At 38.8% G+C, this 12,266-nt stretch overlaps 1 protein-coding gene across 2 annotated transcripts; it reads left to right on the top strand.

Annotated features, from left to right (window-relative positions):
- Nucleotides 1-339: 339 nt before the first annotated feature.
- On the top strand, nucleotides 340-11,189 carry dcaf8 (DDB1 and CUL4 associated factor 8). 2 transcript variants are annotated; one of them, XM_085438056.1, is made up of 13 exons: nucleotides 340-620; nucleotides 1,121-1,203; nucleotides 1,294-1,389; nucleotides 3,243-3,898; nucleotides 4,427-4,567; nucleotides 4,661-4,755; nucleotides 5,010-5,120; nucleotides 5,265-5,395; nucleotides 5,838-5,945; nucleotides 6,070-6,200; nucleotides 6,737-6,856; nucleotides 7,636-7,752; nucleotides 8,733-11,189. In XM_085438056.1, exons 2-13 carry the CDS (start codon nucleotides 1,158-1,160, stop codon nucleotides 8,838-8,840), a joined length of 1,860 nt encoding a protein of 619 aa, XP_085294182.1. In that variant the 5' UTR covers nucleotides 340-620; nucleotides 1,121-1,157; the 3' UTR covers nucleotides 8,841-11,189. The 2 variants fall into 2 exon arrangements, with proteins under 2 accessions (XP_085294182.1, XP_085294183.1); XM_085438057.1 differs by having other exon boundaries at nucleotides 341-620; nucleotides 1,121-1,194.
- The last annotated feature ends 1,077 nt before the right edge of the window (nucleotides 11,190-12,266 follow it).

Raw genomic sequence — 12,266 nt, forward strand, 5'->3', positions numbered from 1 at the left:
GCGGAGGAAAAGAAGCGTTGATATGAAATATAACTTGTTCTCATCCACTAGCTTGTATTGTATTGCTGGCTTTTTTAAAGATAATCTCACTTTGTGTGCTGTAGAAGAGATTCTGCCTGTTTCTTGTACTGTAATTAGTCAATATGACCCATCCCAGTGGTCTCAGCAACTACAGGACAAAGGTTTTTGCGCATATCGTCTTGTTCATACTATTATTATTATTATTATTATTATTATTATTATTATTATTATTATTATTATTATTATTGTCGTTGTTGATGCCGATGGTTAATCTCTGCGTACCAAACTTCCGGTAGAAAAAAAAACATGCGAGCACGAAACCGGAAATGTAACTAGAAAAAAAAAGAAAAAAAGAAAAAGCTGAACCGTCAAAACATAAACAGAGCAGGCAATCTTATGTGAACGCAGCTAGCTCGCAATATAGTCTGACTTTTCAAAAAAGCTTTATGCACGCATTCCTCATGTCGTGTGTTTTTCGTCATAGAGTTCCTAGTCAAGGCACTTAGCTCATTTGCTGAGTAGCGAGGTGGAGCAAATAAATCTGCAATAAAGATTAAGACTAAACTAAGAAGTACGCCTCGTCGGGCCTTCGACTACAGGTAACGCTAGCTGTGCTAGTTAGCGAGTATAAGCAATGCTAGCCGCTTGTTTGCATTTTGACCAGTAGCTGGTTAGTTGTGCAGCACAACTTAGAAAACTGTGTTTTAGTTTCGACATTTGTTAGCCTCGAGTTTGCTAGGTAGCATTAGCTTATGGTAATAACTGTCAGGCAGTCAAGCAGTTCTTTTATACAGGACAATACATAGTTAAATATCACAAAGCAAAACAGGCCCGTGATTCGGCTAACAAACGACTTCGTTTGTTTATATCTTTACATGCAGCGGTGTATAGCTTGTAAAATTAGCCAGACTGTTAGTTTGGAAGCTACGGGGCTAACAGGTAACTTGTACCCTATTGCAAATAGTGTCAAGTCGCTATTTGGCAAGAGCTTATCAAATGAAAGCCGTGGCGTCGCCTCGTTTATAGCACACAAACTATCCAGTCTGATTTTGAGTAGTTGTCAATGCACCATTAATTTTGTTTTTGTGTCCAACACGAGGTTGTACCTCGGGTCGACGCAGGACTTCACAGATACAATGGCTGAGGCTGACGGCAAATCCACGGTGCTTAACGGTAAAACAAGTCAGTTTATATACTAATGACAGCAGTGCATGGTGTCATACTCCGCAGCAGTCATCACAGTTCATCAGAGAAAATGTTTGGCTTCAATAGGTGGCTCTGAAGAAAAGGAGCCTGGAGAAGACCGACACAAAGAGGGGGATGCCTCTGGAAGCAAAGAGGGGCAAACACAGTCTTCCTCTCTAAATGGTAACTCTTATAGTTTTAGTATGGTGGAAAAATTTCATAATGAGTTTTTCCTACTATATATGACTAACCAGAGGTGGGACCAAGTCATTGTTTTGCAAGTCTCGAGTAAGTCTCAAGTCTTTATCCTCAAGTCTCAAGTCAAGTCTCAAGTAATGTCAGGCAAGTCAGAGTCGAGTCTCAAGTCACTGGTGTAAAAGTCCGAGTCAAGTCACAAGTCTGAAACTTTGAATTTCAAGTCCTTTCGAGTCTTTAAAAAAAAAAAAGAAAAAATAATGTTGCAGTTATGCTAAATGTAAATATTAGACCATGTAATTTTAAAATCTGTGTTTTTCTCAACACATGACAAAATAGTGAACTTAGAAAATATACACAAATTGTGAAATTGCACCTCTTTAAAATGCAGCTCAATTAAACCTAGCTCCAAGAATAATTTTCACCGACAGTTCTGAGATAAGCTGCATGTTATTCTTGGATGCGGTTGTAGGACCAGCTTTAAAATCGCATGACAAAAATATCATACACATTAAAAAAAACTGTATCACCAACGTAGCCTGGACAACATTTGCTAGTTAGATGAAGTCAGCTATCTCATCTTAGCATATTTATATGCATATTTATAATCATACGGTTCTTGGAGTGAGTGCATACACTCATGAAGTTTAGTAACTTCAGGTCACTGCAACAAGCCCAGGTACAGTTTACCGACGGATGGGTGCAGGACCTTGAAATGCACCGTGTAGAAAGTAAAGACCATCGTACGTATCATAAGTTTACCAGTCTCACAAATTGTCGTCATAAATACACATTCCTTAACCGTTTATTAATAGGACCTTTGAGCTCAACGGTAATTAATTAGTAGTGGAAATAATTTCTGGTACCCATCACAGAAATGTAGCAGTGACAATAATATTGTATGCTGTAATCGTACTGGGCAATTAGTGATACAAAAAACCTGTTTTATCCTGTGAATAAAAGTATATGTTTTTGTCAATGTACCATAATAACAGAAGCGAAACGCAATATTGTGTCAGGACAATTCACTATTTATGCACAATAAATAAAGGAGCATAGCGCGACAATTTCTGTTCAGCGCCAGACTTGCTTGTAACCTATATCACCAATTATGTTATGAAAATGACGTATTAACTACTAAAAAACACTGACCTTCGTGTAAATGCTTGGAGCAGACTAACCTGTGAGCTGGAGTGTTCTGGGACGTTATATTTGATCTTTGAATGGCTGCAATCCAGGCCATCCGTCGCGTCTTTGTTACTTCGAAAACATGGCTCGAACAATTTCTCTTCAACGACGTAATCCGATAACAACCGATCTCTTTACCCGTCAGCTTCTCGTGGCTGTCATGCGACCGGCTATTGCAGTTAATAATACAACGGCTTCTTGACATTTTTGTGTTTCTTTTTATCGCTGTATAACTGATTTCAATTGAAAGCCTGCGTGCGCTAGTACCGCTTGCCACGAGTTCCCAGAATCCTTTGCGGTTCTACCCGTGAATGACGTCACATTTTCAATCTCTATATAATATGCATGTTAAATTTTATATTTGGGGTAAAATATCAAGTCTTTTCAAGTAAACCGGTTCAAGTCCAATTCAAGTCCCAAGTCATTGGTGTAAAAGTCCAAGTCAAGTCACAAGTCTTAGAACATTTTTTCAAGTCAAGTCTAAAGTCATAAAATTAATGACTCGAGTCTGACTCGAGTCCAAGTCATGTGACTCGAGTCCACACCTCTGTGACTAACCATCTACATATTTGTCTTTTTCTTTATGTATTTTATGAATCTCCCTATGTGACAGTGTTGCTTTAACCTTATATTGGGCGTTTCTATTTCCATAGCTCCCAAAGAAACAGCCGAAGCATCTGGAGACAAATCTATGCCAGATGTAGAAGGAGAGACGGGCACAACCAGGGAGGGAGAAGAGGATGAAGATACAGACAGCATGGACGGCAGCGGCCTCTACTCTTTAACTGAGGATGGTGAAAGGGAGAGCGAGGGAGGAAGGCGAGAGAAGGCCAAAGAAAAAGATGGTGGGAAAAGGGCAGCTAGAAAGAGAAACAGACCTGGCGGCGGCACTAACCACTCCTCAAGTTCAGATGATGACGACGACGACGATGATGATGATGAAGAAGAACAGAAAGATGATGATGACGACGACGATGATGATGAAGCTATGGAGGCATGGCTCGGGGCAGAGCTCCGTGACATGCGTGGTCCTGTGTGGCGGGCGGTACCCTCGCTGCGCTCCAGAGAGATCGGCAGGGACTCACACCAGTTTGTGAGGCGCGTGTGTGGGGCTCGTGGCCTCGTGCAAAGGCTGGAGCTCCAAGGCCGATTAGAGAGGCATACAGGTTGTGTCAACACATTGCATTTCAATCCATCAGGCACACGCCTGGCATCAGGCAGCGATGACCTGCGTGTGGTGATCTGGGACTGGGCCATCCGTCGTGCTGAACTGGAGTTTGACAGTGGACACAAGAGCAATGTCTTTCAGGTAAAACACAAAAATAGGACTACGGTAGAGGTTCATTATTAGTTAGTCCTTTAGTTATTTTTCCAAATAAATGTTAGTAATAGTAATGTGTTAGTGTTCGATACAGCAGAAGGAAAAATCTGTGGGGGGTTTTTAATGTTCTAAAAACTTCAGTTTCCTTCAAGAGTTAATAAGATGATGTTTAAATTATTGAGTAGTTTTTTAATATTCTCTTCTTCTCTTATTTGATTGTTTGTTGTTGAGACAAAATAAGTAGCTTTCTGGGACTTTTTCTTATAAGAAGCTATAATCATTATACCACAGAAACAGTGATAAAAAAGTAGAATGTGGAAACAAGACTAAGTTAGAGACAAGCAGTAAATTGCTATTTGATGATTTATTTATTGTTTTTATTATTTTATAATAATCCATTATTAAAAAAACCAAACTTACAAGACAGATTGAAGTGACTAATTCATGAGCATAATTTAATCAAGTTAAATTGTGGTTATAAAATGCATGATTGGGCTACCCTTGGCTTTAATTTAGGCAAAGTTCCTGCCTCACAGTGGGGACTCCACCTTGGCCATGTGTGCTCGTGATGGTCAGATCAGAGTGGCTGAGCTTTCTGCCACACAGCGCTGCAAGAACACGAAACGGGTTGCACAGCATAAAGGCGCTGCACACAAGGTCTGTGAGAGGAAATCTTTGTCCAGTGGTGTTTAAGACTCTTAGAGACAGCTGAATTGGTGTCATATCAATTTTTTGTTTTGTATTTTTTAGCTGGCCCTTGAGCCAGATTCACCTTGCTCCTTTCTGTCAGCTGGAGAGGATGCTGTTGTATTTGGTATTGACTTGCGTCTAGACCGCCCTGCCAAGTAAGAGTCAAGATTTTTTATTATCATTATGTATTCACATAACTGAATTCTGTGCAATGGCTCTCAGCTAAGTACTATTAAGTTTCACATTCAGCTAGTTTTGTCACAGTGAGTGTAGAGTGAGACTTGCTGTGGATTGACAAAACTGTCTTGCGCACCATGTGAGCAAAACACATAAACAGATTAAAAATTTTTTTAGGTTGATCAGTGGTAATACTGGTGTTCTTTTGTGTCTCCTTGTATCTTTGTGGTAGTAAACTGGTGGTTGTAAAGGAGGGTGATAAAAAAGTGGGGCTGTACACCATCTTTGTGAACCCAGCAAAGACACACCACTTTGCTGTTGGCGGGAGAGATCAGTATGTGAGGTATGAACCAGGGAATAGTAAAAATGCTTTTTTCCCCACTCTAAAGAATCCATTATCATTGTGGTATGATACAATTTTGTCACTTAAATGTTATTCTTTGACTCTTTTTCTCTTCTGACAGTATTTTGTTTTCACTTTCTTTAGGATCTATGACCAGAGGAAGATTAATGAAAATGATAACAATGGTGTACTGAAAAAGTTTTGTCCCTCACATCTGGTATCCAGTGAGTCTAAAACCAACATAACCTGCCTTGTGTACAGTCACGATGGCACAGGTAAAATAAGTTTTCTCATTCTTTTCTTATTCTATTATGAACATTTTTAGAAATATTTCTTAAAAATAAGGACACAGACCCTTGATAATTCCTCGATCTAGTCTTTTTTTTTCTTTCCTTTTTTTTTTTTTTAGTTCAAACCTCTTCCCTTCTTGTGTGATGTGATGCAACCACTGTGCAATCTCAGTGACATTGAAATAGAACTAGGAGTTAGCTCACTGACTAAAATTCTAGGATTTTTCTTCTTCTGAAATGTGTATCTTTTGTAGAAAACCAATAAGGTCAGATAAAGTGCCAATGACACCAATTTATCAACTTTTGGCTTGGCATATATAAATGATGTGTGCATAGTCAAAAGTTATGAAAGTCATGACTAACTTCTGCCTTTATTGCATTAAAGGAAATTAAGCAAATGGCTGTTTGACATTTTCTGTATGTCCAGAGCTCCTGGCTAGTTACAATGATGAAGACATCTACTTGTTTGACTCCGACCACAGTGATGGGGCAGACTATCTCAGGAGATATAAGGGTCACCGCAATAATGCCACAGGTACTACTTTTTAAAATTATTTTAAATAAGCTGTATAAGGTATAGACAACTCTACAAAATAAAGCTGTCAGCAGGTCATTTTTGAGTTTCTGGCATTGATATAATACCGTCCTCTTGCTCACAGTGAAGGGGGTGAATTTCTATGGGCCATGCAGTGAGTTTGTGGTCAGTGGCAGCGACTGTGGGCACATCTATCTATGGGACAAATACTCTGCTCGTATTGTCCAGTTTATGGAGGGAGACCGAGGAGGAGTGGTGAGTGGGAAAGTACCACAGATTTTTTTTGAATGAGACAACTTTGTAAGACCCTTTAGATCAGCGGTCCCCAACCCCCGGGCCTCGGACCGGTACCGGTCCGTGAGTCGTTTGGTACCGGGCCGCGATAGTTGAGGCTCAGGTCTGAAATGTATGGTTTTCAGGGTTTTTATCATTTTTCAGCGTTATTTTGTTATTGTTTTTATCGTTAACTCGGTGTTCCTGAGTCTTTTCGCGTGTGTTATGAATAAATCTTCTTTTTTTTTGGTACCGATACTAGTTTTATTTTGTTGTATTTATCCGCGACACCTTAAAGGCCGGTCCGTGAAAATATTGTCGGGCATAAACCGGTCCGTGGTGCAAAAAAGGGTGGAGACCGCTGCTTTAGATGTTGAAGGTTTCACTCCAATAACTTGTTTTTAGTAGCAATTTGCAGCATCAGACTTATGTATTTATACTTTTAAGTTTTCATTTTTATATATAAATTAGAACATCAATGTGTTATCTGCTGTACGTTTGACCTTTGAAAACCACAGGTGAACTGTTTGGAGCCACATCCACATCTGCCAGGTATGGCTACCAGTGGGCTGGATCATGACATCAAACTGTGGGCCCCCACAGCTGAAACCCCCACAGGACTCAAGGGTCTCAAAGAGGTATTGTATCCTGTTTTATTGTGTGAATTCAGACAAATGAATGCTTTACAATGATGTAATTGTGATATTGCAGATACTCACACAGATTTTTAATGAATCCAGTTTAAGATTTTATCTAAACTACTGAAAGTGAAAACGGAAGTAAATGTGCCCCAACACATTTGCCTGTTTGACTGTAAAACCTAATGTGTACAGACCTAATTTCATCTGTACAGTTGCTATTTATGTGAGAAGCCGACCGCTTGTGTGTTGTGTAACTCCACTTTGTCCACTCTGTGGGTAAAAAGTCCCCATTGTTTAGCATTAGAGGACCAACGTTGAAACATGGAAGCCTCACACCCAGAATGAAACAGATATGTTATAACTGTTTTATTTATTTATTTATTAGTCACTGTGATAATTGAAAATTTTCATCATACAGTACCTTTAGACCTTCCTTCCGGGAAATCTGACTGCATTGTTAGGCCGCTGCGTTTTTTTGTTTGGTCTGGAAGAGGCATTACACCAATTCTTTAGAAAGAGATCAGCAAATGACATTTACTTGGTTCACAAATGGTAATGAAGGATTTAACCTACTGTAATGGGTAGATGAATGTTGGCTAAACAACCAGTAACAAAACAGCTACTCTTGGTCTTAAATTAATTTCAGTGGTAATATAATTGTATTAAATCTTACTTTATAACATATACTCTCTTTGCATCAAGGACATGGACATGTTAGCTAATATTACACCCTCTCTGTCCTCCATATTCACACTCATTTTGTTTTGTTTGAGAAGGTAATGAAGAAAAACAAACGGGAGCGTGACGAGGACAGTGTGCGCCACGGCGATCAGTACGACACCCAGCTGTTGTGGTTCCTGATGAGACACATGAGAAACAGGAGACCTGCAAGGGTGAGATCTCAACAAGTCCAAAATTACTTTCTTTTTTGGGGGGTAGGGGTTGGACAGGGATTGACAGGGAAGAGTTAATATTTTTGAAAAAAGTTATGAAAAGTGTCTTTAGGGAAGCAATTTTCTAATACATCTATGTAATGTCTCTGCAAAAATAATTTATGTTGGAAGAAAATCTGAAAAAGTAACAATCCAATATGTTGAAAATGTTTCAGTTTTCTGAAAAGAACAGATGGGATGTTTTAGGGCTGTTCGATATAACGATATATATCGTTTGACGATATAAAAACATCTATCGTTTCATTTTACGCTATCGTTTGTTTCGTGGTGTCGCAAAATAAACTGTTTACGGCAATATTTTTTCATCGTTTTGATGGTCACTGTAGTGGCTATAATAATTTCTTAAAGTTCTCTCTTTCTCTTATATGTAATATAACCACGCTACGGACGGACAAGCGCCTGTTTTTATGCGTTGTGGTTAGCAACAACGATGGTAACAGCATCGCGTGTCCGCTTGTTTATGTTCCACATAAACCTTTCACAATAAAGCTCAAGATCCTGTTGAGACTTTTCAAAATGAACTGAATCACGTGAAAGAGCAGATTATTTACGGATGAGAAGTAAAAAAGAGCCGCCAGGTGCTAAAAAATAAACCTTAGACTCAAACGTTAGAACAGGCAACCCGCAGCACGCCGTGTAATAAATACAACTTATGTCTAAAAATGTATAGTTTCATGCATCGGTTAAAACACTCGACTCCGGGTGAAGGACGCGCAGCTGGAAACACTTCACGCAAGTCGAGTTGCCTGAGATTTACAGAATTTACAGGAAATGTTAAATTTTTGTGATTTATATTGTTATCGGGACGATGGAATTCTTATATCGGGATATGAGATTTTGGTCATATCGCACAGCCCTAGGATGTTTGCATGTGACTCATTTAACTTGCTCATTGTCACTTTTCTCTGGCTCAAATCCAGGCCCGCCGTGAGGGTGCAGATGCAGACACAGATGATTCTTGGAGTTCTCCAGATTCCTCAGATGAAGAGGACGGAGGTCCAGATCACGTCCAGTGCATGTCATCATGAGCCACACACATACATAAACACACACACACACACATACATAAACACACACACATACATAAACACACTTTATTGCCCTTGAATTGATGCACATAGGCAAGCACTATTGACACACTGGCACATTCAAACACTGACGAGCCACAGACTTTTTTAACACACAAACACAGATAAACACACATTTACTTAAACATACTGTTGAAGCAGAGTGATAGTGACAGAGATGCTTAGCACCAGGTTTCTCAGCAGTTACGAGTGTGCATATGGCAACTACAGACACACTTCCAGAATCCCTTTCTAGTTTTGTTTTTTTGAGACTTTTTCAAAGAGGTGAGGTTAGTAACTGCTTTTACACCCCTATGAACCATTTGGAGGTCCTTGGCTGTCCATACATCAATTAAATGCTCTGTCGAGGCCCAGAATGATGTACTGTGTGTATATGGCAACATATACATCCAGCTTTAGGCAACCTGTAGTAAGCTATACATCACCAGCACACAATCCCCTTTGTCTTAGTAACACACCTCTTGCTTTTGACTTTTCTGTGTTGAGGAGGGGTTTATACACTCAAGCCATCCCCTAAATGTGACTTCCTTTAAGATTTGAACTTTGAGGGAGAGCCCAGCGGCCCCCGCTCCTAGTATCATACGGATTCTTAGGCTGTTAGCTCAAACAGCTGATTGCATCTATCACTTGTTTGCTCCCAGAGAAGTACTAACTCTCTACGTGCTGCATTATCCTACATGCTGCCCTCAGCCACTCCCTCCTCTCCTCCTTCCATCATCTGCCCCCATCACTACTGAGTGCACTTTGAATCAGGGATGCTTTAGTTTGAGAGACAGACAAAATGTGCACTGAGTGTGTGATAGGAAAATCCAGTTTAGGTTTTTTTTTTTTTTTTTTTATAATGTTTTTTTTTTTCTGAGACGGGGGTGTTTTGCACTTAAGTGTTTCATGACTTGAGAAGAGGTGGTTTCCTTTGTTTTGACCAGCCTTTCCTCACCTCTTTCTTCCTCTTCCTCCCTCAGTCTCTATTTAGTTCGCCTCTCAGTGATCACAGAAATTGAGAGGTAGAAGGTGTTCAGCATATGTGTAGGAATTAAGGACTGATTTGGGGCTCTGTTGGGGAATTTGTCATTTTAAAGAGCCAGAAACGACCTGGATTAATTGCAGTTGAAACACTGCCTAAGAGCCAATAGAGATGGGAGTGATAAAGGGCTGCAGATGTTTATGTGGTTCCTTAAAGAAATTTGGACATTAACTTTCATTTTCTTGCCATGAATCTTGAACAAGGGAGAAATGGCTAGCCTGGTTCAGTCCACATAGCAGCACATTTGAATCTCTCCACTTATCACATTTTATGTTTGTTTAAGCTGTATGACAATCTTAATTGTCACTGAGGATGGTGGAGAGTAACCAGAAAGGAAGTTTTCTAGGCTTTGAGATTTGGCTTAAAAAATTGACATACAGTGTTATAACTTAGTGCTTATTAGTTGGTTTGGTTATCTCTGGACAGACCCAGCCTAGCCACATCCCTGGGTTGCATCCCCTTTGTATAAAACAATGCTAAGTACCTGATGGTGTTAGCTTCACATTTAGTATATTTAATAAGCCTGACCAATGTATCATCTAGCTTATGGCAAGAACAACAACAAAAGAAAAGGTTTAAAATGAATTCCACCTGAGCCAGGTCAGGTGTTAGCAGCCAGCACATCACTCCTGTCTCTGTGCTGTGTTGACAGCAGCTCAAAGATGAGGATGGGGGGGAGGAGCAGAGTCAATATGCTTGCCAGTCATTTGTTGTGTGAGAGCGATAAAAGTCCAGCTTTTCTCATTTTCTATGAGAACTGTAGTTAGTTGAATTTATATGTATATATATAAATATATATTAAAACTGTAAAAAAAGAAAAAAGAAAAAAAAAGACTTTAGCAAATGCTGTTCGACTTCAGAAAAAAATGTCAGAACATTTGATTGGTAATGATCCAGAGGTTTATATTCTATATGAGGACAAAATACTTTTAAATCCAGAGAAAAACATGTCTTGACATGACCATTTTCTGTTTTTTTTCCTCTTCTTATGACATCTGTTATAAACAGAACTGCTATCATTTCAAGTATTGACTTTTTCTTTTTTTCTTCCCAGAGAAACAAAAAGCAGTGTTTCCTTTCTAGATATCAATCCATGATTTGAGACAGTTCTATCCAGATGTTCCCACTGGCTATTTTGGGTATCTTGTATACATATTACAGCTTTTGATGAACAGTTTTTTCCCCACCACTGCCTAATATTGCGTTCTACCAGTTCAGTTGGAAATAAGTACGATTCGTGCAATAAACAAAAACAGTGCTCTTGATGTTGTCATTTTATGGTCTCATTCTTTTGCATTTGTTAAAACACTTGCTTGCCCTATTGTGTGTGTTTAAAATGTTGTCATTGGATTTGCAGAGACCTTTCTTGTGTGTCTTGTGGTAGCAAACTGGTGGTTGTAAAGGAGGGTGATTAAAAAAAACAGTGGGGCTGTACACCAGCTTTGTGAACCCAGCAAAGACACACAGAGACCTGTTTAGGTTTTGAATGTTTCAATCACTATTGCTCTTTTTTTAAACTGTCTCATTTAAATGTTCACTGCTAAGGTTTACTAATTTCTAATGATGTACTCATCCACTTCATTGATGCTCGGTCAAATATGAAAATAACACAGACAATCTAAAATATCATCACTTTGACTCTCATATTCAGGTAAATTGGTCCATGGCTCCATAGATTTTAGAAGGGCATAAAACATGATTGTAGTACAATCATGAATATCATGCTGTTTATTAACAGATTGATTTTTAAATTGCCATTAATGTTGCTAAAATATGAAAAATTGTAACTGATAATGAATCTTAAACAGTTTGCAAAAAATAAGATGCACAGAGGACAGAATTATAAGCCTGCCTTTGAAAAATTTATGTTAAACAGAGAATTTCTTTTAAACACAACTTTTCCAAACATACTAGATGTGTTTTTTTTTGTTGTAGGAAGACAAAGTGAGGACCTAGACCATATTTGCTGACTCAAAGATCTTTCAGACTCCTAAGATATCCTCTTTTCTTGATTTTTTTCTACATTGATGAGATTCCCAGCTACGGACCAGGGCTGCCTCCAGAACTTTTTCATAGGGGTGGCCACTAAAAATATTGGGGTAGCACAGCAATAACAGAATTTCCAGTTTTCTTATGCTGTTGTCAAATATACTTAAAACAGATAGCAAAAAAAGAGAAAGAAAATAATTCTGTCTACTTAATTTCCTGTTATTAAAGTTGATATCACTGAAAATACATACATATGAAAACCAAATATAATTTTTAATCCATAAAAACCTGTTTTCATAGATTGATTGTAGCGTGTCTTCCTCTCTTTTGTACTCAAGTTTATTAAAATTAGT

This window comes from Copadichromis virginalis, linkage group LG18 (genome assembly GCF_057382275.1).
Source record: "Copadichromis virginalis isolate Kocher_CV1m ecotype Utaka linkage group LG18, C_Virginalis_male_GT1.1, whole genome shotgun sequence".
NCBI lineage: Eukaryota > Metazoa > Chordata > Actinopteri > Cichliformes > Cichlidae > Copadichromis > Copadichromis virginalis.

Bases quoted from the DNA above. Each gene is read 5' to 3' on its own strand.
- dcaf8 (XM_085438056.1), top strand. From the start codon at position 1,158: ATGGCTGAGGCTGACGGCAAATCCACGGTGCTTAACGGTAAAACAA. The intron at 1,204-1,293 runs GTCAGTTTATAT...TGGCTTCAATAG, and splicing joins GGTGCTTAACGGTAAAACAA to GTGGCTCTGAAGAAAAGGAG. The intron at 1,390-3,242 runs GTAACTCTTATA...CTATTTCCATAG, and splicing joins ACAGTCTTCCTCTCTAAATG to CTCCCAAAGAAACAGCCGAA.